The sequence below is a fragment of the Zootoca vivipara genome, chromosome 16 (genome assembly GCF_963506605.1).
Source record: "Zootoca vivipara chromosome 16, rZooViv1.1, whole genome shotgun sequence".
In the NCBI taxonomy this organism is placed as follows: domain Eukaryota; kingdom Metazoa; phylum Chordata; class Lepidosauria; order Squamata; family Lacertidae; genus Zootoca; species Zootoca vivipara.
In genome coordinates this window covers 26,522,024-26,546,773 of record NC_083291.1, presented here as the reverse complement: position 1 = coordinate 26,546,773, position 24,750 = coordinate 26,522,024, and the positions used below count along the sequence as shown (strand labels likewise).

The window sequence follows — 24,750 nt, the reverse complement described above, 5'->3', positions numbered from 1 at the left end:
GCAAAGACTCTGCAGACTTCCAGCATATGACAACACACAATCTAGAGACTACTAAACCACATAGTACTGAATGCAAATCAAGGGACAAGGAACGTGGTGGTGTGGCCCTGCCATTGGGGAACAGAAGAAGCAAATTATGGAGCCATTAACAAGAGAGTGAAAAACTCCTTTTCTGATAAAGCAGCTTAGAGCCTTTTCGGCATCTCAGCAATCCCTCACAGAGAGGCGAACACCCCCCAGCCTAGGCCTTGGCTTTGGGAGAGACAGTGCTCCCCCCCCGAAAAATACAGGTTTAACAAAGAAAATTAGAATATCGTCGAAAAGTGCATTTATTTCAGTAATGCAACTTATTATTTTTTATTTTTCTTTTAATTTTTACAAATGCTTTCTTTTTGAAATTCCACAGTAATAAAACAAATAGTTACAATAATGCAAAAATAAACATCGCTATTACATTTCATGAATTACATTCCATTTATAATTGACCCGCCTAACGACAAATAATTACAATTACAACAAATAAAGGCTTGACATATCTTGCTTTGCCTGTCATGCATCTATCTCATATATTGGTTTCACCTTTTAAGTTGCATTACTGAAATAAATGCACTTTTCGACGATATTCTAATTTTCTGAGTTTCACCTGTAGGTGCTCACCATGAAGTTGTTACAGTTAAATCACTGGGGCAACCCAGTGCTGGTTTGACAACAGCCACATTCACCACCTGCGGAGGTGCTAAAAACTACTGCAAACTGTCTCACTAGCTGGTTTAGGGTCATTCCTGGTTCTGGAGCAAGTCAAATAAATGTGCCCCCCTCCTCCCTTGTTCTCTTAGATTCAGGCAGATGTCTAGGGCAGCTCGGAACAGATGGGTGGCATTATTATTATTATTATTATTATTATTATTATTATTATTATTATTATTAAAATTAAACTTTATTACAATATACAACATTTATCACAGAGTAAAATAAACTTCACAATAAAAAATGATTATAACAAATATTACATTTGACTATTTTCATTTCGCTGAAATAGAAATAACTTCCCCCCTTTCCCCCTCCCTCACCATTTCCCCTTACCCTTTGACTTCTCAGCCTGATCCGAACTTATCCTTTATTCTACCAGTTTAACATTTTCTACATACCTTATTCTACCATCAACATTGTTTCTTTTTTATTATATATATATACATCATATTTTCTATCATCTATTACTTTTCATCATTCCATTCCATACCTAATACATAAAACTGAACCTTATATAGTGGAGATATAATTGGAGTTTACTACCCTTGTTTTAATATACTCTATAAATTTTTTCCAACTGTTTTCAATTTCCTCCTTCTTTGTACCTTTAATTTCCTCATATTTTTTTGCCAAATTATAAAAATTAAGTAATTTTTCTTGCCATTCTTCTTTTGTCAGAACGTGAACATCCTTCCAGTTTTTTGCTATTAGAAGTCTCGCAGCTGTAACTGCGTAACTTAGGCAACAGCTATCTCTAGGGTTAACCTCTTTCGGCACCATTCCTAATAAGAACAATTTGGGGCACTTCTTGATCGGGTATCTCAATATTTTCTTTAGTTCATTATATATTGACTCCCAAAACCTCTTTATAGGTTTACAGTGCCACCACATATGTATGTGGGTACCTACTGCCTCATTACATCTCCAGCAGATGTTGGTTGCTCCTGGGTAAATTTTTGCCAGTTTCGCTGGTGTTAAATACCACCTGTTCTGCATCTTCATAATGTTCTCCTTTATATCATAACATGGTGTAAATTCAAGGCCTTTCGTCCACAATTTTTCCCATTCACTCATTGTTATGGGTTTCCCTAGGTCTTGGGACCATTTTATCATATAATCTTTTGTTAATTCCTCCTCCGTTTTCCACTTCAATATAATTTGGTATAAATTTTTTATAAATTTATCCTTATTATTCAATAAGATCTCTTCTAATTTAGATATTCCATTCTCAAAGCCAATTTGTTTATCAATTTGTAACCTTTGGTTCACTTGAAAATACTGTAACCAGGAGGTGAAATATCCTTTTACTTCCGCATATTCCTTTAGGTGCCAAGTTCCTTCTTTATTTTCTATTAACTGTCTGTATGTAGGCCACTTTGTTTCCATATTTTTTCTTCTTACTGCCACTACCTCGAGGGGAGAGATCCACCAGGGCGTCTTCGGCTCAAAGTATCTTTTATATTTTTGCCATACATGATATAGCGATTTCCTGATAACATTGAGCCGAAAACTACTCCTTTTTTCAATTTTCTCCCTCATCAAGTAGTGATGCCACCCAGAGGCTATTCCCAACCCCTCTAAATCCAGTAGGTCGGTGTCTTCCAATGTGATCCAATCTTTCAGCCACCATAGTGCCGCTGCATCATGGTATGCTTCCAGATCGGGCATTCCGTATCCTCCCCTATGAGTGCTATCTATCATAATTTTATATCTGATTCTTGGTCTTTTTCCGTTCCAAATAAACTTGGCTAGATCTCTTTTCCAATCTTTAAATATATCTTCTTTGCCTAGTATTGGCAAGTTTTGAAACAAATGAATCATCCTAGGAATTACACACATTTTCACTAATGAGATTCTTCCCAGAAGGGATAATTTCAATTTATCCCAGGTTGCAAAATTTGTCTTAATTTTTTTCCAAATTGCCTTATAATTCTCTTGAATTAAATCTATTCCCTTGACGGTTGTTTGAATACCCAGATATTTTATTCTTTTCACTATTTTCAATCCTGTTTTTTCCTGTAATGTTATTTTTTCAGCTTCCTCCAAGTTTTTTACCAGCATATGCGTTTTATCATGATTGATTTTCAGACCGGCTAGGTTTCCATATTCTCTTATTTTTTCCAAAGCTTTGGGAATGCCTTCGATAGGGTCCTCCGTGGTGATAATAATATCATCTGCAAAAGCTTTTGTTTTAAATCTTTTCTTACCAACAATTATTCCTTTTATCTTTTCTTCTTCTCTAATATTTTTTAAAAGAATTTCCAATGTAATTATAAACAGAGATGGCGAGAGGGGGCACCCTTGTCTTGTGCCCCTTGTTATATTTATTTTATTTGATAGTTTCCCATTTATTAAGATTTTTGCTCCTTGAACTTTATATATTGATTTAATTGCATTTTCCATCATACCTCCTAATTTTAATTTTTCTAATACTTTCAACATGAACGACCACGAGACCCTATCGAAGGCCTTCTCCGCGTCAATGGCGAGCAATGCTGCTCCCTTGTCTCTACGACTCTCTAAGCATTCCAATATATTTACTATATTCCTTATGTTATCTTTTGCATATCTCCCTTTTATGAAACCAGCCTGGTCTTTATGAATTATATCTTCCAAAATTATACTCAATCTCTTGGCCATAATTTTTGCGAAGATCTTGTAATCGCTATTTAACAGTGAAATCGGTCTATAATTATCTGGTTTATCTAAATTGGCTTGGGGCTTGGGTATTAGTATTATTTGGGCTTCCGTCCATGATTGAGGAGTGTTTCCTTTTTTCAGAATTAAATTCATTAGTTCCCTAAGGGGTTCTAATACCTCCTCTTGTAGTTCTTTATAGAATTCTAATGGGAGCCCATCTGGACCAGGGGCTTTTCCTCTTTTCATATTCTTGATTGCATCTGCAATTTCTAATGTTGTTATTTCTTTATTTAACAAATTTATTTTTTCTGTTGGTATTTTTGGTAGGTGATATTTTGTTAAAAAATCATCAATTTGTTGGGGTGATGTTTCTTCCCTTTGATACAAATTTTCATAGAATTTTTGAAAGATTTTTGTAATCTCTTCTGTTTTATAATAATATATTCCCTCCGATTCTATTCTATTTAATATTTTTTCATTTTTTCTTTTTTTTATTTGCCACATTATCAATTTACTGGGCTTATTGGCCCATTCGAAATTTTTATACTTCCAATATTGTATTTGTCTGTCAATCTCATAATCTATTAATTTTTCATACTCTGATTTCAGTAATTTAACTTCTTGCTCGACTACTTTATTGTAATTTTTATATAATATTTTCTCCTTTTTCTTTATTTCTTGAAGAATTTTTTCTTTCTTTTGTTCCCTGTCTTTCCTTATTTTAACACTTTGTGATATGAAAAAGCCACTCATCACGGCTTTGCCCGCGTCCCAAGCCACTAAGGGGTCAACCTCACCGTTATGGTTCAATTCAAAATATTCTTTTAATGCTTTTTTTGCTCCCTGTATGGTGTTGGTATTATTTAGCATAAAGACATCCATCCTCCAGGTTTTGGGGTTTTTTTCTTTTTTTAATGAGAGAATTACTGGGTTGTGGTCCGAAATAGTCTGTGGTCCTATCTCTATTTTATGAATTCTTAATGATAATTCTTTTGTGATCCAGATAATATCTATTCGGCTCGCCGACTGGTGCCGTGCTGAGATATGTGTGTACTCTCTTTTTATAGGGTTCTTATACCTCCATGCATCCAATAAATTTAAATTACTTATAATATCCATAAATTTTGGGGGTAATTTTCCATTTAATTTTCCTTTTCCTTTATTCCGTTTTTATCTAACTCTGGGTCTACAATACCGTTTACATCTCCCATTAGTATCAGTCTTTCCCCTACGTAATTCATTATCTGATCTCCCAATCTTTTTATAAATTCTTTCTTGCTCCCATTGGGTGCATAAATTCCCACCCAAAACCATTGTTCCCCTTCAATTACTGTTTTTACTATAATATTTCTTCCCTCTTTATCTGTCCAAATTAATTCCGGGTTCCATTTACTTTTTATGTAGATCACAATCCCTCTTTTCTTTTTTGCATCAGCTGCAACAAATTCCACTCCCAATTTATCATTTTTTAACACTCTAACATGTTTTCTATTTATATGCGTCTCCTGGAGACAGATCACATCCAAGTTTTGTCTTTTTAATATATGTCCCACCCTGTTTCTTTTTTTTTATTGTTTAGGCCGTTCACATTCCAGAAATTATTCGCATATTCATATTTATTAAATATCAATTTAAATATATGTGTTGGAAAAAATAAAATAAAATTATTTTTACAAATATTTTTATTATTGTTATTATTCTATATCTCTAGACCAAGCAGAAACAAGGGTATACATTAACTATAAATCTATTGAAGTGAGTTACTATACTTTCTATATTTACCTCTTAATTATTGCCTACAACATCAAAAGTAAAAAGCTTCTGATAATCACGATAAAGCTTATGCTTGTTGGTATTATCAGTCATTCTAATAGTTGTCCATCTTCTTTTTCCTCGTCTTCTTCCTCGCCATCTACTTCTCCAGCCGCCTCCAGCTCTTCCCCGCTGAGATCCTCTATATCATCTCCCTTTCTCTGGGTTTGATCTTTAACTGTCTTTAATTTATCTCCCCCCAGTTCTTGTGCATAAGTTCTATAGAATCTGTCCGCTGCCTCTGGCGTGTCGAATCTTCTCCATCTGCCCTTGAAGGAGAATGCTATTCCCTGGGGGTATTCCCATTTAAAAGAGATGTTTTTTGCTTTTAATGGTTTAGCCAGAAATAAATATTTTTTTCTTTTGTGAACCAGTCTAGGTGGTATTTCTTTCATAATGTATATTTCCATTTCTTCCATGATCAGCTTTTTTTGTGCTTTGGTTTTTAGAATTTTGTTTCTTAGCCACATGTTCGTAAATGATACAAGACAATCTCCCGGCCAATTGTTTGCTTTCGCTTTTTTAGAGTTAACTCTGTAGACCTCCTCTATTCTAGTTTCGACATCAAGCTCTTCTAGGTCTAGCCATTTTGGCAGGGCGCTTACTAGACGTTTTTCTATGTTTTCGTTGGGTAATTCTGGAATGTTCCTGAATCTCAGGGATTTCTCCTTTAATTTCATTTGCATCATCGCAAGAGCATCTTGCGATGCTTCTAGGGCGGCGTTTTGTTCTTCCATGTCCTTCTTTATCTTCTCTAGTTCCTTCTTCCCCTCTCTTTTCTCTTTTGCCATGTTTTTCAACGTTGTCTCCAGTGATTGGTTTTTATCTTTTATCTCTTGGGTCAATTCCATTGCCTTATTGGACTTTTCTTCTATATTGTTTATTTGTTCTTTTATTTCATGTTTTTCTTTTTCGCTAGAGTCCATTTTTCCTTCCATATTTTCTACTTTATCTTCCAATTTTTTTATCCTTTCATTCATCTCCTGTTTAATTTCTGAGAGGTCTTGCTTAATTTTCCCTATGTCATTTTTGAAGTCTTGCTTGATCTCTCCTATGTCGTTTTTGAGACTTAAAATCAGCTCTTTGAGGTCCAATTCATGCTCTGCTAATGAGGTTCTTCTCTGATTGGAGGTTCCTGTCGCTAGGTTCTTTTGCTTGTTCATTTTATATAGGTTGTCCTGCCAAACCTTGTTTGACCACACGATGTCGCTCTCTGTCTTATACACCTCAGGAGCGTTATTGTGACTGTTGAGGTCAATCTGTAACCGCTGGGAGTCACTTTGTTACAGATTGCAATAAGCTTTCCTCCTCTAGGTGTCCTGATGTTGTAATTCACGTCACTTCTGGTTTCTTTGTAGCCTTGTCTGCTTAGTCATGTTTCAATTTAGAAAGCCGTCGCCATTTTATTTAAGATTTTATTCATGAAAAAAAGGATGAATAGGCTTGAATAAGTCTTTAAGAAACCTCCCCCACGTATATAAAAAGAATCGCGGGGGTGATATGTACAGAGAAGAGGGATCAGTTTAAGTCCGTCGCTCCCCTCCTCCACACAGGGCTGTTTAAAAACATACAGATACTTTTTGGTTCAGTTCTAGATGAATGTAGCTTTATTCTTCAAAGCTCGGATCAGCTCCGTTTTGTTTCTTGCGTTAAAAAAAAGTCCCCAGCTTTACGCTCTTTTTGGTCTCCCCCTGACAGCGCTTCTTGCTTCTCTCCCGCTCTCTCTCACACCCCACTTTATATTGTTAATTCTTCCGATTTTCCCTTCCGTCTCAGTGGGGGTGGGTGGGTATTTAAACATTAAATGTTCTCAGTGTTGTGCACAATTCTCTCTCGCCCGGGGGGGTTATTTAGAAGGGTTTGTAAAAAGGAATTTTACCGTGCACGATCGCGTCGGGTTTCGGCTTTGCTGGTCTCCGTGCTCTTTCTCCGTCGCAGTGCCTGGTTTCTCCCCCTCCTTCCGATGTTTCTGAAGGTCTCCGGGAGAACCTTTAGGGCACCGCCGACTCCTCAGGCAAGAATCACCTTCTTGTCCCTTCGTGGGGGGTCGCTAGCCTTGCAAACCCCCCGCTTTTGCCAGCTTTAAGTTCGGGGGCTACAGAGCTCCCGTTTTTAGCCTGATCGCGACCCGCAGTCAAAACCGGAAGTCTTATTATTATTATTATTATTATTAGCGTCCCTATTTTCATTGCCAACCTAGCAGTTCGAAAGCATGCCAAAGTGCAAGTAGATAAATAGGTACTGCTCCAGCGGGAAGGTAAACGGCGTTTCCGTGCGCTGCTCTGGTTCGCCAGAAGCGGCTTTGTCATGCTGGCCACATGACCCGGAAAAACTGTCTGTGGACAAACGCCGGCTCCCTCGGCCAGTAAAGCAAGATGAGTGCCGCAACCCCAAAGTCATTCGCAACTGGACTTAACTGTCAGGGGTCCTTTACCTTTATTTTCATTGGAGAAATGTTGGAGGCTATGCAGTGCCTATGCCAAACCTCTGTTGTCAATAAAATTGTGGTCTTTTGATCCTCAAGGACCACCTCTCCATATCAACCTACCCAAAACCTGAGATCATCTTCTGAGGCCCTCCTTTGTGTGCCTCCTCCTCGAGAGGTCCGGAGGGTGGCAACATGAGAACGGGCCTTCTCTGCAGTGGCTCCCCGTCTGTGGAATGCTCTCCCCAGGGAAGTTCGCTGGGCGCCTTCATTATACACCTTTAGGCACCAGGCGAAAACGTTCCTTTATAACCAGGCCTTTGGTTGATCCGATTTACATCCTATGCCCTTTTAAAAATTGGGTTGCTGTTTTTATTTTTATTATATATTTTGTGATTTTATATCTTGATTTTATTCTGCGAACTGTCCTGAGACCCCCCTGGGTATAGGGCAGTATATAAATTCTAATCATCATCACCACCATCCCATTCAAGCTGTGTTGTGTCATTCATTACTACTCAATGGGAGAGGTGCAGGGAGTGCAGAGCCCATAGCTGCCAAGTACCCCGTTTTCCCCGGGAAACCCCCGTTTTTACTTACCTTTTCCCGATGGTCCCCCGTATCACTTCGTCTCCTGTTTTTCTCCGTTATTTTCTCCTGCCGGCGGCCATTTTTTTCTTTCCAATTTGCCTTTCTATGGGCACCAAAAATGGCCGCCGCCGGCTTCAAAAGTTGCATCTACGCATGTCCAGTGCATAGATGCGACTTCCGGTGCCGGCGGCGGCCATTTTTGGTGCCCACAGGTGGGCGGAACGACACCGGAAGTTGCGTGACGCACTTCCCGACATGCGTACAAGCGACTTTCGAAGCCGGCGGCGGCCATTTTTGGTGCCCATAGAAGGGCGAAGCGACACCGGAAGTTACGTCGACGCAACTTCCGGTGTCACACGGCTGCCGGTCCCGGATTCTGCAGTCCAGGACTTGGAAGGTAAGGCAGAGCCTGGGCATGCAAGTAATTCTACACCGTGTTCTTGTTCTCACCTTCACTGTTCTCCAGGATGTTAGGGGCAAAGCCTCCTTCATCACCCACATTGGTGGCATCTTTGCCATACTTGTCCTTGATCACACCCTTGAGATTGTGATAGACCTCGGCACCGATGCGCATGGCATCCCGGAAGCTCTCAGCCCCGACAGGCAAGATCATGAACTCCTGCATGGCCAGCTTGTTCCCAGCGTGGGAGCCCCCGTTGATCACGTTGAAGGCCTGGGAGAGTTTGGGAAGAAGAAAGACGTGGAAACTCACTTAGAGGACACCTACATGGTCAATTTACGTGGTTCGTGTGGGCCTTAACACTCATGGCTTCCCACAAAATGCCCTGGAAGCTGAGGTTCCGTGAGGATCCTGAGAAGGTCTTGTTAGCAACCCAAAGATTTAACATGGAACCAATCCCAAGGCTGCATTCCCGTGTGAGGTTTATTGCATTCGTTTTACTGGCTATTATGCTAGCACTTCTAACTTGATTTCCAACATTCCTTTTACCCTGCACTACCTGTTGTGTTATGGGACTGTGGCTTTTTGAGGGATATTACATCATGTTGTGCTATTTCAAAAGGCGGAAAAGAACCGCATGCTGGGATAGCGCCCCAAGTTTCATCCTATAAGTGGCAGCGGTACGATCAAGAAAAGTCCAAGCAAAATTTGCACAGTTTCCAAGTTAGTGGGGTTGCAGATTTATCTCCCCCCCCCCTTCGGAAACAACTGAAATGGAAATTAGTACTAAGCTTTCGCCCGATTTCCAGAAGTAGATAGAGAAAATGAAATTTTTCTTGTTTTTTTTATTATATACTCTGAGCTACTTAATGGGTTAACGATTATCTAACTGATTGTTGTTCTCTGTTAGCTAACATGTGAATGTTGTAACCTTAGATCATGTGAGAGGTATTGGGTTGCAAATCTCCCTTTTTGAAAGGGAGTTGCCTTTAGACTTTGCCTCCCAAATGCCATGGAGTGAGTATGTATATTTAGCTCTCCTGAAGGGAGAGTACACAGCCAACGACCAATGGAGACAGGAATGCAGGCTGTGGAAAGAGAGAAAGAGACCTTTGCTTAAAGGTCTGTTTGGATTATTTCATATTTTGCAAGATGCTGAGCCCGTGCAAGACATTGTATGGATATTTTGCTCGTATCTTTGATGCTTATGTTTTGTTCTAAAGATTTCTGCCAGTAAAAATTTTAATTTTTTATGGGCCTGGACAATGATTCATTTCCAAAAGGGGTTAGTTCTTATGCTTCCAGTCACTTCAAACTGCACAAAAATAATATATACAACAATGCAGGGCTGAAGCAAGGTTACACTTGCAGTGTGGCGATAAAGGGTATGCAGAGAACTGAAGTAGGTGTGACCTCTCTTCTCCTAGTAAGGGATTTCCATTTCCTTGCGTATATGGTTACTCTACAGCAGGCATCCCCCAACTGCGACCCTCCAGATGTTTTGGCCTACAACTCCCATGATCCCTAGCCAACAGGACCAGTGGTTAGGGATGGGAATTGTAGTCCAAAACATCTGGAGGGCCGAAGTTTGGGGATGCCTGCTCTACAGCCTCCGACATCCCCTTGGGTTCTCCTTGTGTAATCGGGAGTGATTAAATGCTTACCGGTACTGGCAGAATGAGATCTGAATTTCCAGCCAGGTCAGCGATGTGTCGGTACAGGGGGATGTCCTTCTCCGCAGCCGCCGCTTTGCACACAGCCAGGGAGACACCCAGGATGGCATTCGCTCCAAACTTGGCTGCAAACATCGACAAAATTACAAATCAATGGCCCTTTGCTCGACTTACGGATTTTTAGATGGGGTTGCTTCGACTTACGAATTTTTCGACCTACGAAGGTGCCTTCGGAACGGATTAAATTCATAAGTCGAGGCACCACTGTACAATCAACTTTCCAGCCCCACAGCACCTGCTACTAGTCTAGCCCTGGATTCCTTGTGTTATAGATTTGGGGCTGTTTGTGGCTAAACCCTATAAAATAGTAAAGGGAAAGGGAACCCTGACCGTTAGGTCGAGTCGCGGATGACTCTGGGGTTGCGGCGCTCATCTCGTTCTATTGGCGGAGGGAGCCAGCGTACAGCTTCTGGGTCATGTGGCTAGCATGACTAAGCGGCTTCTGGTGAACCAGAGCAGCACATGGAAACGCCGTTTACCTTCCTGCCAGAGCGGTACCTATTTATCTACCTGCACTTTGACGTACTTTCGAACTGCTAGGTGGGCAGGAGCAGGAACTGAGCAATGGGAGTTCACCCCTGTTGCGGGGATTCGAACCGCCGACCTTCTGATCGGCAAGCCCTAGGCTCTGTGGTTTAGACCAGTGGTCCTCAACCTTGGGCCTCCAGATGTTTTGAGACTACAATTCCCATCATCCCTGACCACTGGTCCTGCTAGCTAGGGATCATGGGAGTTGTAGGCCAAAAACATCTGGAGGCCCAAGGTTGAGGACCACTGGTTTAGACCACAGCGCCACCAGTGTCCCATACAGCATCCCATAAAATAGTAGTCCCATAAAATAGTAGGATTTCGATTAATTGAGATATGGATGAAAGTAGAAGCTGCAGAATTGTGGCAGACAAGGAATCCCTGGGCTGGCTTATGCAATTGGCAAATCTGTTAACATGACAAAAGGGGTTGGATGGGCCATCCGAGAGGAATCCTTTGGCCTGGGGAGACAGATGGTGCCAAGGTGATGGTGGGGTGTGTGTGTTTGCAGTGACAGAAAAGAGAGTTTTTGAGCAAGGGGGGGGGGGCTGGGAAGAAGAAGGAAGAAGAAAGACTGGGATCCATCTTGGGCAGGCTGGCTGAAGGCTGGCTGGGAACGATGTCTTGGACTCCATTGGCTGCACTGCTGTGGGGGAGAACTCTCTCTCTAAATAAACATGCTGTAAGATTTGGACCCCACCCCCATGCACACTAACATTGTAAATAGGTGAATAAACTACATTTCTTAAAACTATAACAGTATCTGCCATGTCTCCATTCTCTAAAAGGAACACAGGTGAGTGCCTGGAACCTCATGGGATGTTGCAGAGAGTGGGGGTGGCACATGACTTTTTTTTAACACTTCCATACCTCAGCTAGTGCCTTTTAATCTTGCTGTAAAGCTCCTGGCTGCTCTCCCAACTTGCCCCTCTGAGCCCCTCCCACAAGACTTTTTGTTATGAATAGAGAGGCATTACATTTATTCTCTGTCCCGTCCATCTCCAGCATGAGGCTGTCAATCTTCTCTTGCTCCACAACTGAAAGGCCCTGCAGAAAGAAAACATCTCTCAAATTGGAAGTCTGGATAAAAGGCTGCCTGGGGGTCTTCCAGACAGAGGACACTTAGGGCAGGTCCACACAATACATTTAAAGCACATCCGACACACATTTAAAGCACATGACTTCCTCCCAAAGCGTACTGGGAATTGTAGTTTGTTAAGACTGCTGGGAATCGCCTGCTCTGTGAGGGGGAACTACAGCACCAAGGATTCTTTGCATACCCTCCAACTCTCGGATTGAAAAATCTGGGATCAGTGGCGGCGCGGCACCAGAAGTCGCTTCTATGTGGCGGCGCGGCACCAGAAGTCACTTCTACGCATGTCCAGACATGCGTAGAAGCGACTTCCGGTGCCGGCGGCGCCTGATTTCCGGTGCCCAGGCATGGACAGAGCGGCACCGGAAGTCGCTTCTACGCATGTCCAGACATGCATAGAAGTGACTTCCGGTGCAGGGCTGCCCGTGTCTGCATGTCTGGGCACCAGAAATCGCTTCTGCGCATGTCCAGACATGCGCATACAGCTGGGAGCCGAGACATGGCCGCCGGCAGGAGCTTTACGGGATATTTATGGGATATAATCAATTCGGGATAACAGCGGGAAATGGTAACAAAATACGGGGGTTTCCCCGCGTTAAAACGGGAGACTTGGCAGCTATGATTCTTTGGGGGAAGAGATGTGCTTTAAATGTATGGTGAAGGTGTGATCCTAGCGCTACAAATCATTGCTCTTCGGCTGCAAGCTATAGACAGAATTGTAGCTGATCATCTACCCTTCAGTTCTGTCCAGTTCTCACTGGTGAACTCTTCTCCTGTCATTTAGAAGTGAGGGCGTCTCAACACCATTTTGGCACCCATTTTTTATTTATGCTTGTGTTGTTGGTTGGGTTTTAAAAAATAATTCATGAAGTAGCACATTTACAAAAATGAAAAAGGGGTCTTAAAGCACAGGGCAAGAGGATTGCAGCTAATCTGACTTCTGAGTAAACGTGGTTACCAACTGGGCTGTAAGTCCCATATACCCTCTGACATTTCTCTGATGAAAATAGGAAAATCTGCTTTGATTTGAGTTTTCTAAGATGGCGCTGCTTCGTGTTGAAAGATCGGCGCAACAGGGACGCTCCAGACCAAGAAGATTTATGGGGAGGCTGGACTGATTAACTCACACAGGAGAAAGAACATATGTGATCTTGTTTGATATTTATCTCAGCAGCTGGGAAAAAATCGGATGACAGAGGAAAACATCTATGTGATTGTAAAGGAAAGATCGGGACTATTATAGACTTTGAGTGATGATTTGGACTTTAGAAAAAAGACGGCAGTGAGCAGTTGCGAGGAATCCCCAATTTCTTGAAGCATGGGAACCCCGAAAATTTTAGATGATTTGGCATAACATTCGGTTTGATTGATATGTATTTGCATAATTTGAAATAATGGATGTGATATAAATGTTTTTAATTGGAAAATTAATAAAAATATATTATTTTTAAAAAAAGAAAATAGGAAAATCTGCTTTTCTTTAGGACGTCCCTATTTTCTTCAGAGAAATGTTGGAGGATAGGGAGTTATGTGATTTCCCCAAGCCAAAGAGAACCTTTAGAAGACATCTGAAGTTAGTCCTGTACAGGGGAGTTTTTAAATGCTTTATTATGTTCTCATATATTTTGGAAGCCTCAATGGCTGGGGCAGCCTAGTCAAATAGGCAGGGTATAAATAATAAAATAAAATAAAATAAAAATAATGATAATAATAATAATTTCCCACTTTCCCTTAGGACATCCTCTTTTCAGTGGAGGGTATGGTGTTATGTGACCCCAAAGCCAAGGAGATAAGTAACTAGGCAGCCCTGTACAGGAGAGTTTTTAAAAAATGTTTTATTATGTTTTCATATGTGTTGGAAGCTGCCCAGAGTGGCTGGGGGAACCCAGTAAGACATGTGATGTATAAATGATGATGATGATGATGATGATGATGATAACAACAACAACAACAACAACAACAATTATTATTATTATTATTATTATTATTATTATTATTATTATTATTATTATTACATATTACTACATGTTACTACATGTTACTACATGTTACTACTACTACTGTTATGGAATAGGAAGTCCCTACTTTCACTGGAGAAATGTTGGAGGGTATACTAGTCATATTTGCAACCTGCCTAGAAAACTTGATTTTCCCTGCTTGTTTGTAGCGCTATTCTATAGTACAACTGTGAGGCGGGTTTGGAGGGGAGAGTGTTGGCAACGGAAGGTTGTAGTCCTACAGGATTGCAGCAGGAATCTACACAAATTTGCTCAGATGTAAGCAGTCGAAGGTTGGAGGATGGCAACCGTACAGGATTACAGCCAGAACCTACACTGCTGTTTTCGATGTAATCTACTAATTAAATAGCTAACTGAAGTTTGCGGTTTGAGAGAACCTAATTCCAGGAAGCAAGCAATTAATTAAAGCAGAGAGCCAGTGAATCAGGGGAACGGACTTGCGGTGCCGGGCACAAAATGGCTCTGAAACTGGAAATACACAGCAGGCAACAGGGCATCCTTCTCAGATTTTAGGTAAAGGTAAAGGGGCCCCTGACCATCAGGTCCAGTCGTGTCCGACTCTGGGGTTGCGGCACTCATCTAGCTCTATAGGCTGAGGGAGCCAGCGTTTGTCCGCAAACAGCTCCTGGGTCGTGTGGCCAGCATGACAAAGCTGCTTCTGGTGAACCAGAGCAGTGCACGGAAACGCCATTTACCTTCCCACCGGAGCGGTCCCTATTTATCTACTTGCACTTTGATGTGCTTTCGAACTGCTAGGTGGGCAGGAGCTGGGACCGAGCAACAGGAGCTCACCCCGTTGCAGGGATTCGAACCGCCGACCTTCTGATCAGCAAGCCCTAGACTCTGTGGTTTAACCCACAGCGCCACCTGGGTCCCTCAGATTTTATTGGACTCAATTTCGCATCAGCCTTAGGAAGTCACAACTCCTCCCATTGCACCAAAGAGATTGTACTGCTATTGGGCTTTTCTCTCCCTTAACGGATTTTTCACAGTGAAAAAAAAATGGGGAAAGGGATGGCAAAACACAGGAGGGTTGCAACATTGTCTGGACTGGCCATAAAATGCATGAAGGAGGCACTGCGACTGCAGATTAAAAGCCCCCTCAATGTTCTTGATCCACAATGTTCTTGATCAGCGTTACCCAAACTTAGGTCTCCAGCTGTTTTTGGACTACAGTTCCCATCATCCCTGACCACTGGTCTTGCTAGCCAGGGATGATTAGAGCTGTAGTCCAAAAACAGCTGGAGACCCAAGTTTGGCCATTTCTGGTTATTGCATCTATGCTCTATCAGGACTCAGCTGAAAATAAAACGTTTTAAGTGTGTTTTAAGTGCAATATACAATGTGACACTAAATGACAATGGTGAGTCTTATGGAAAATTCAACGTATTTTTTTTAAAAAAAATGTGTTGTTGTTTTTTAAATAAAGCATTTTCATAATGGTTTTTATATGTGTGTTTTTATACATGCTTCTTTCAGGTTTCAGGAAAGCTGTTGTCCGTACACAAGATTGGTCCTGTCACTGCTCTCTACAGAGGCCTCCGGAGGAAAAGATATTCCTCCATCCTTTGACAATGCACACAAACACACACACACGCACACACATACACACACACATGCACACAGAGAGATAGTATGTTGAGCATCCAGAAAACAAAGCAGGTAGAAATGAAGGGACAGATAGAGATTGAGAGGAGAGAGAGAGAGAGAGAGGATGAAAGACAGTTGAGCCGATGAGAAAATGAAGAGCAAAGGGGGATCCTTACACAGCTCACGAGAGCAGGGGCAATGGTGCTGTTGATGTGATCCACCGCCTGCAGGACCCCTACAGAAGGAAAAAGACACAGAGAGTGTCAGACAGAGGCAGAAGGAAATAGAGACAGAGAAAGGAAGGCACACAAAGGCACACACTCTTCACCGTGGAATTTCACTGGCTGACACCTGCTGTTTTGGTCAGCCCAAAAGCAGAAAACACACACAGAGAAAGAGAGTGAGGACTCTGGAATTACTGCTTGTCATTCTACGGGCAGAAGCTTGGAATACCCTTACCTTTCCCAAGGAATCTGGATTTATCGTTGTCACGCAGCTCTAGAGCTTCGTAGATGCCGGTGGAAGCGCCACTGGGAACAGCTGCCCGAAACATCCCTAGGGAGGAGTAAAAACCAAGGTGGAAAGCATTAAGGGGAGGAGCCATCGACATCACCTAAGCCAGGCATCCCCAAACTGCGGCCCTCCAGATGTTTTGGCCTACAACTCCCATGATCCCTAGCTAACAGGACCAGTGGTCGGGGAAGATGGGAATTGTAGTCCAAAACATCTGGAGGGCCAAAGTTTGGGGATGCTTGACCTAAGCCCACAACTCTTCTCTGATGAAACATCTGCCTTGTCATTTTAAGGAAGTCACCAGCTCTTTTCTTTAAAAATAATGAAAAACCTGCAGCTGGTGCTTTCTAAGCAAACGCTCCGTAAGAAGTCCACTTACTTCCACTTTCAATTGTTTATGACCAATGAATCCAAAGACTAATTAACTTTAATTAACACTGTTAGGTTTGTTGTTGTTGTTGTTGTTGTTTAATCATGTCTGACTCTTCGTGACCCCATGGATCAGAGCATGCCAGGCACTCCTGTCTTTAAATCACTTTAAACCTATCAAAGTATCTGTTTTCAATTTTTTGCTTAAAACCCTAAGTTAAGATTACCCTTCAGAATGCACATATATAGGTAGGGCTGCCAGACATCTGGGATTTCCTGGACATATCCGGGATTCCTCCGTCGAAAACAGCGTCTGGGAGGAATTTTTGGAAACCGGTAAAAATGCCTGGGGAAACCCGGGCTTATTTTTTTCCATTTGGCTGATTGGCGGTTGCCATCTGGTTTTTTGCCTACTGCTTAGCAATAGTCACAACTTGTTAGGTTGGCAGGTTAGGCTTTGGTTGATGAGTTTGGGAGGGGCATCGCATGGAGGTGCATGCCCCTCAGTGTTGCTCTTATAGAAGTATTCCGTTAAAGGAATCCTGGGGCTCCGGGGCTCTAGTCCTTACACCCCCGCAATGGTGCGGGGCTGGGGCCAATACAGAGCACGAGCCTTGGGGAACATTTCTGGTGGGGAGTTGGCCTGGTCTCAGCTATTTCCTCCACCATGGGGTGTTTACTTGACTTTCCTACCGTAGGAAGTCAGAGCTGGTCCTGTTCCACCGTGGGGCAGAAGGTTAACCAAAGCCTAAGGCCAACACTCAAATTAATTTGTAATTTTGAATAAAGTTGTGGCCAAAATTATGCCAAAAAACAAAACCTAAAATAATGTGTCTATCTGAGTTATTGTGGGGAATTTTCTGGGGGTCTTGGCACGCAACCCACATTGGAAGTGTTCAAAAACCTCTCTCTCTCTCTCTCTTGGAGATTTTGCTCAACAAATTTCATGCCCGGATTTTCACTTTCTGTAATATGGAAACCCTAATTTAGGCCCACTAACTAACTAAAAGGTTTCTGGCTTTGGCCTGGCCTAAACCTCTCCGCATAATTGTTGAAATCCTTGTCGGCTGTGTATGTGTGATGAGATCTGTTGCCAGCTGTGAGGCCGTTCCAGCAATGGTCTCTATCCACCTTGTGCGCAGGTAAGTCGAAGATCAGAGCGGGATGATGCAAGATCCTATCAGAATCTGTGTACATGCAATACTTTTGAAGCACTTTCACAGCACATCCTTTCCTGCAAAGGGTTCTGGTCCCTGTAGTTTATCCCTCACAGTTACAGTTCCCAGCAAGCCATAGCAAACCCATAATTATTAGAGAGAAAGTATGTGCTTTGAATGTGCTTTAAAGGAATGGTGCATAACACAGCTTTAGCGAGCCTCTTGATCAGGCATAGGCAAACTCGGCCCTCCAGATATTTTTAGGACTACAACTCCCATCATCATCCTTGACCACCGGTCCTGTTAGCTAGGTATGATGGGAGTTGTAGTCCCAAAACATCTGGAGGGCTGAGTTTGCCTATGCCTGCTCTTGATGCTATAAAGCAGGATATAATATCCACAGAATCATAGAATTTGAAGGGACCACTCTGCAATGCAGGAATATTTTCCCCAATGTGGGGCTCAACCCAACCAACCTGAGATTAAAAATCTCGTGCTGTAGCAGCTGAGCTATATTCCAAATTAAAACAGAGATTTTGCACCTGGAGAAATGCAATTCTCCTCCCTGAGAGCACACACATTGCTATTGCGTCTAGTGATTGCAATAGTGTCTAAGGCATCTAATGGATGCCTTGACTAAGTAACATGAAACACAGGCCCTCCAAGTGTCTCTGTTTTCCAGGGACAGTTCCAGATTTACAGAAGCCATCCCAGTTTCTGATTTGATCCCAGAATGTCCTGCTTTCCCATAGGATGTCCCTATTTTCAGTGGAGGGTATGGAGTTCTTCAACCCCCCAAGCCAAGGAGACTATACAACCTTTAGAAGACATCTGAAGGCAGCCCTGTATAGAGAAACTTTTTTTAATGTTTAATGTTTTATTATGTTTTTATATATGTTGGAAGCTATCCAAAGTGGACGGGGAAAGAAGAAGAAGAAGAAGAAGAAGAAGAAGAAGAAGAAGAAGAAGAAGAAGAAGAAGAAGAAGAAGAAGAAGAAGAAGAAGAAGAAGACGGCGTCCCTATTTTCATCAGAGAAATATTGAAGAGTATGGTACCCACCATTTCATTATTTTCACAGTTAGCTGCAAACAGCTATTTCACTGTAGCAAGGCTATCCCCCTTGCAGGAAACTAGACCCAGCAATAATTATAGGTGAAACTCGGAAAATTAGAATATTGTCAATAAAGGCATTTATTTCAGTAATGCAACTTAAAAGGTGAAACCAATCTATGAGATAGATGTGTGACATGCAAAGCAAGATATGTCAAGCCTTTATTTGTTGTCATTGTAATTATTGGTCGTTAGGCGGGTCAATTATAAATGGAATGTAATTCATGAGATGTCATAGCGATGTTTATTTTTGTATTATTGTAACTATTTGTTTTATTACTGTGGAATTTCAAAAAGAAAGCATTTGTAAAAATTAAAAGGAAAATTAAAAATAATAACTTGCATTACTGAAATCAATGCACTTTTCGGCAATATTCTAATTTTCCGAGTTTCAGCTATATATGAACACCAAGAGTGTGTTAGTTTTTTGTTACGTAAATTGAAAACTTGGGGAAGGCAAAGGGACTGTGTGGGTGGGGTGGCAACATTTAACCATTTCTCTCCGAGGCTGCTGTTTGCATTACAGTGGAAGCCTACACTGGCACCAACGGACGCTTCCCTGAAATGCAAGTAGCAGCTTCAGGGCAGCAATTTCTGCTAGACCTCATGCATGGGCAGGGGAACAGCTTGGCTTCTACCACCTCACCCCTCTGGGTCAAGCCTGATGGATAAGGGTGGTGGAGTGAATAGCAAAAGCTGTCCTCAGACCAATGAGGAAATTGCCTGCCCCCTTGATTCTGCCTTCCCAGGCACAGATTTTACTCCCGAGAATCTGAGCTGACATCTCAGATGGAATTTGCTGCCAAGGAGTGTGGTGGAGTCTCCTTCTTTGGAGGTCTTTAAGCAGAGGCTTGACAGCCATCTGTCAGGAACGCTTTGATGGTGTTTCCTGCTTGGCAGGGGGTTGGACTGGATGGCCCTTGTGGTCTCTTCCAACTCTATGATTCTATGATCTGGTGTGCCTCACTCAGGGCAGTCTCGAGCAGGTCGCGCGCCCTGGTGCTAAGGGGCGGAGATCGCTCCGGCGCCCCTGCCCTCGCAGGGCGCAGCATGGTTTCCGCACCGCGCCACTGGGGGTCTACCTACAGCCGGCCCTGGCCTCACTGTTTGCAGTTAAGTACCGGTACGTATTTATGCCAATTAAAGCGTTTTTATTTGATGGTCTCTCTGACACGGCAAGTGCTGCAGCAATGGAAACAGGGCTGGTAGCTGTTCTTCATGGGCTAAATACTCAACACCTCTACCCTGAGGCCTGTGTGTGCGTGTGAGACTGGGGGACAAAACCCATGCACTGCAGTTCCCTTAAAAGAAAGCCAGAGCAGCGGGAATCTGACTATGTCTCATTTCTCTGCCTTTCCCAACCATCTCCTGCTCTAAAAGTGGGAATGCATCACAGAGCATGGCTAAAATTAGATGCTTTTGCTCGGTGGTGACTTTGCTAGGGAGAGGGACGGAGGGAGAGGCACAACTCCAGCCTCAGGCCATCTCCGCTTGGCGCCTCCTGCCCTTTCCGGCTCACTGCCTTGGGACTGAGCTAATCCGTTAGCAGCACGATGCCCTGGACTGCGGCTGAGATGCCAGCTGCTGCCTCCTGCAGTTTTGCTGCCCCTCCACCAATACATACCTTTAGCTGTGTACAAATCCACCTCCACGGTTGGATTCCCACGAGAGTCCAGGATCTCCCGAGCGTGAATCTTCTCAATAGACATGGTGGAGCTGGTCTTTCCTGGAGGAGAAAAAACAGAGAGAAAAATGGGACCTGGATTTTGGTTCCAATGCCCTTGCTGTTCCATGATCTCTTACACCACCTCCAGTTGCGTCAAAGGGCCACATGGCCTCAGTATGGAATGAACGGCATGATAAGCTTCAAGAGGGTTTAGAGAGAGAACAGCATGCTTAATAATGATAATGATAAATTAATTTTCAAATTTTACAATACATATCAAATCTTCTTTATACATTTAATATTGTTATCAACTTCCTTTCCCCCCTTTCTGCAGTTATTTCAGTTATCTCTTCTTTTTTCTGCCTCTCCAGCATTAAAGCCTAATTATTATTAATCTCTTATACTCAAAAGTTTAACTTTACCATCTGCGCGTGTTTAAGTCAGTCCTTACAATAGTTCTTTAAATATTCAATAAATGATCCCCACTTGTTTAAAAATCCTCTCTTCTTGATTTCTTAATCTTCCAATATGGTTCGGTTCGCCATTTCTGCATACTCCAGTACCTTTTGTTGCCAGTCTTTTTCATTTGGGGCCAATTTCCACTTTTGGGCAAACACCGTTCGAGTTGCCATGGTTGCATACATAAATAACTGTCAGAGGTTCTTGCGGCTGCTCTTGAGTAACGACGCTCCACACCTGCTTGTCTTTAAGGTGTTTTTTATTGTGCATTTTATTTACAGTGCAAAGTCTCTGGAAAACATGTCTGCTTAGTCTGAGTCAGAACCTCGCAACGGCTTCTTTCTGTTTCGCGCCCAACATAACAGCTTGGGAACTCCAAAGCGCCTCCCCCTTGTCCTACGGGGTGCCGTGCGCCTCAATTCAGGCGTCAGGGGGAAGGGCCATCCTTCTGACTGCTCTCCCGTCCTTTCCTCCCCAGCTGCCTCCCTCTCTACTCAGTGTTGAGGCTCTTTGACGCTGCTAGAGCCTTGTCTCATTTCTCTGCTTCCTGACTCCTGTAACTGGACCTACTGCTCTGAGAGGAACTCGACCTGATGGGGGGCTGTTCCCTATAAGCCTCCCCCCTTACAATTACGTTTTCTGATCTTTAGGTATTTCAGGTTAAATTATTCCTAAAAGAAAGGCTTCTGGTTTCTTAACAAAGGTCACTTTAAACATTTAATTATTTGTACCCAGCCCATCAGACTGGGTTGCCCCAGCCACTCTGGGTGGCTTCCTGTATATAAAAATATAATAAAACATTAAATATTAAAAAGCTTCCCTATACAGGACTGCCTTCAGATGTCTTCTAAGGGTTATACAGTGGTACCTCTACTTACGAATTTAATGCGTTCCGAACACACATTTGTAAGTCGAAAAATTTGTAAGTCAAATCCCATAGGAATGCATTGGGAGAAAAAAATCGTAAGTCGAAGCAACCCTATCTAAAAACTCGTAAGTAGAAAAAATCCTATCTAAACCGCATCCAAGATGGCGGACTGAGCTCCATTCGTAAGTAAAAAAATTCGTACGTAGAGTTATTTGTAAGTAGAGGTACCACTGTATAGTTTTGGGACATAGATAGCGCTATGGTCCAAACCACTGAGCCTCTTGGGCTTGCCAACCGGAAGGCTGGTGGTTCGAATCTGCACAACAGGCTGAGCTCCCATTGCTCTGTCGTGGCGCCTGCCAACCTAGCAGTTCAAAAGCATCCTAGTGCAAGTAGGTAAATAGGTACCACTGTGGCGGGAAGGTAAACTGCATTTCCGTGTGCTCTGACTTCAGTTGCTCTGACTTCCTGTTGCGCCAGAAGTGGTTTAGTCCTGCTGGCCACGTGACCCAGAAAGCTGTCTATGTACAAACGCCAACTCCCTCGGCCTGAAAGCGAGCTGAGCACCACAACCCCATAGTCACCCTTGACTTAACCATCCAGGGGTCCTTTTCCTTTTTACCATATAGTTTAGGGTTACTCATCTCCTTGACATCTGATGGAAGGGCGTTCCACAGGGAGGGCGCCACTGCCAAGAAGTCCCTCTTCCTGGTTCCCTGTAGCTTCACTTCTCGCTGTGAGGAAGCTGGTCTGCCCCCTCTTCTCCCTCCGACTGCTTTTCGTTGTCCCACCACCAACCCCCTGGCTGTGAGCCTTCTTCCCCTGAGGGTTCCCTCAGGGGTTTCCCGGCTGGTTCCTCTCACCACTCCTCTGCATCCAACCTATCCATGACAAATAGGAACTCAGCTCACAGCTTGTTTCTTCCAGACAAGCCATGAGAGGTAAACCAAGAACAAATCTTGGATACACTTGATGGTTTATCTCAGGCATGTCCAACTCCCCAGAGACTGTGATCTATTCCCAGTATATATAAAAAAAAACTGGCAGTGATCTACCCATTGTCCTTGGAATGAGGAGGAGCATGCATGGGGTGGGTGGATTGCCAAGAGTTGTTGAACTTTTTTTTAGGAGTGAAGTGCCCAGAGTTGTTGAGCTTTTTTGGAGGGAGGATTGCATAAAGGTTTTTTTTAGCTTTTTGTACACGATAAGGATCACGTGATCTACCAGGATCAGCCAGGGATCTACCAGTAGATTGCGATCTGCTGGTTGGACATCCCTGGTTTATCTGAAGTCTGAACTCAAATGTAACACTAAACCAAACCATGGCTTGGCTCCAGGCAGTGTAGCAACAGGAAGCGCGGAGGAGTGAAGCGATTTATGAATTTTCCTCTGAGTATCCACACACTCATGTACCATCATCATCATCATTATCAATATCACTATCATTATTATTTATTTGATTTATATACCACCCTTCATCGTAAGATCTCAGTGTGGTTCACAGAATAAAACACAGGATAAAAACAATTAAAATGAAGGCAAAGACAATAATCTCCCCTTCCCACAGACACATTTAAAGGGCTGTAGAATATTAATCTGCCAAAGGCCTGGTTTAGCATTTCATGTGAACCGAGCCATTCTGAATGCAGATATTTGCATACAATTCTGCTTCACGCAGCTCTGTCCTGAACAAAAGGATGCTGGAGGTACGGTAGGTGGTGCAATTCTGCACGGTGTCTTTGGTGAGACGTGTTGGTCTTGCAGCCGACATACAAATGAGTCATCCGAGTCAAGCAGATAAACCAGCACCCTCTGTTCTGGAAGACCTGCCTCCAATTTGTGATGTTTGTGGATTCTCTCTATATTGGTTCAGTACTGGGAGGAAATGCATTCTGCGCTTCCTTAGAACCTTGAGTTCGTATGTTCCAGGGCTGAGTCTCGGGCACTAAAAGGAGATGCTAAGTCCCTGCGAACCAGGGCACAAATGAAGGCCTAGCTCCTTCTGACAGAGCACGGCGCACGAGACTCTGCAGCACAGCTAACAGAAAAGGAGCATGTCTTTCTCAAAGAAAAGCCTCTTGATGGAAAAGGAACTCACTGCACCACATGCCCAGGGAAGGCCAAGGAGTCCAAATGGGCTTGTGAACAAAAAGGGGCAACTCAAGAGACACACAACTTGCCCCATACTCTCAGTGTCCCAATTTTACAGGGACAGTCCTGGAATTACAGATTTGATCCAGGAATGTCCTGGTTTTCCTTTTCCCTCCCCTCCGCATCTCAGAGAACAATTAGAAGTGGTGGGTGGGTGGGTGCAAAAACAGAGTCCTGTTTATACTGGCATACGAAGCCCTTCCTATGATTTTGAAGGAAAAGGTTACCAGTCCACCTCAAATTCCTTAATTGCAGTGCTTCAGCAGCACTCCAAATGCAATGGAGTGTTTATTCCTTCATTGTAAATGGAGCCTTACACTTTCTACTCAGAAGTAAGTCCCACTGTATTCAATGGAACCGACTCCCAGGTAACTGGTTAAAGATGGTGCAGCCTTACACTGCAATCCTAAGTGTTTTTACTCAGAAGTAAGTCTCACTGAGTTCAATAGGATTTACTCTTTGGTATGTTCTTGATCATTCTCACACTTTCTATTATTATCATTATTCCCAGACACAAGGACTCAAGGCAGCAAACCACTAACATTTTATTTCATTCAATTTATCTGTCAAAGATGTTGTACATGATCCCTTCCCTCTCTCAGTTTGTTTTTTTTACAACAATCCTGTGAGGTAAGTTCAGCAGAGAGGTTGCAATTGGCTCAAGGTGACAGATGTACATGATGTCTCTGTGTGTGGAAATATCAAAATATGGGAGAAGCTTACTGATGTAGAATAGGATGTCCCTATTTTCATCTGAGAAATTTTTTTTGGGGGGGGGGTGCACAAGCCCTGGCCTATGCTGTAGGGTTCGGCCCCACAGCGGTTAAACCCAGAGGCCTGAGCTCTGAGCTCTGCTCTAGATCCGAGTGCCTTTCA

At 42.9% G+C, this 24,750-nt stretch overlaps 1 protein-coding gene across 2 annotated transcripts in view; it reads right to left on the bottom strand.

Annotated features, from left to right (window-relative positions):
- Positions 1-24,750, bottom strand: part of ENO2 (enolase 2) — a 36,183-nt gene that overhangs the window by 6,015 nt on the left and 5,418 nt on the right. The window contains exons 2-7 of one of the 2 annotated variants that reach the window (XM_035097063.2): positions 20,355-20,456; positions 16,040-16,135; positions 15,757-15,815; positions 11,857-11,926; positions 10,283-10,416; positions 8,669-8,891 (exon numbers count right to left, since the gene is read on the bottom strand). In XM_035097063.2, the coding sequence (XP_034952954.1) occupies positions 8,669-8,891; positions 10,283-10,416; positions 11,857-11,926; positions 15,757-15,815; positions 16,040-16,135; positions 20,355-20,439 (667 nt within the window). In that variant the 5' untranslated portion in view covers positions 20,440-20,456. Of the gene's footprint in view, positions 1-8,668; positions 8,892-10,282; positions 10,417-11,856; positions 11,927-15,756; positions 15,816-16,039; positions 16,136-20,354; positions 20,457-24,750 lie in introns of those variants that run through there. The other variant, XM_035097064.2, reaches the window with a different exon arrangement.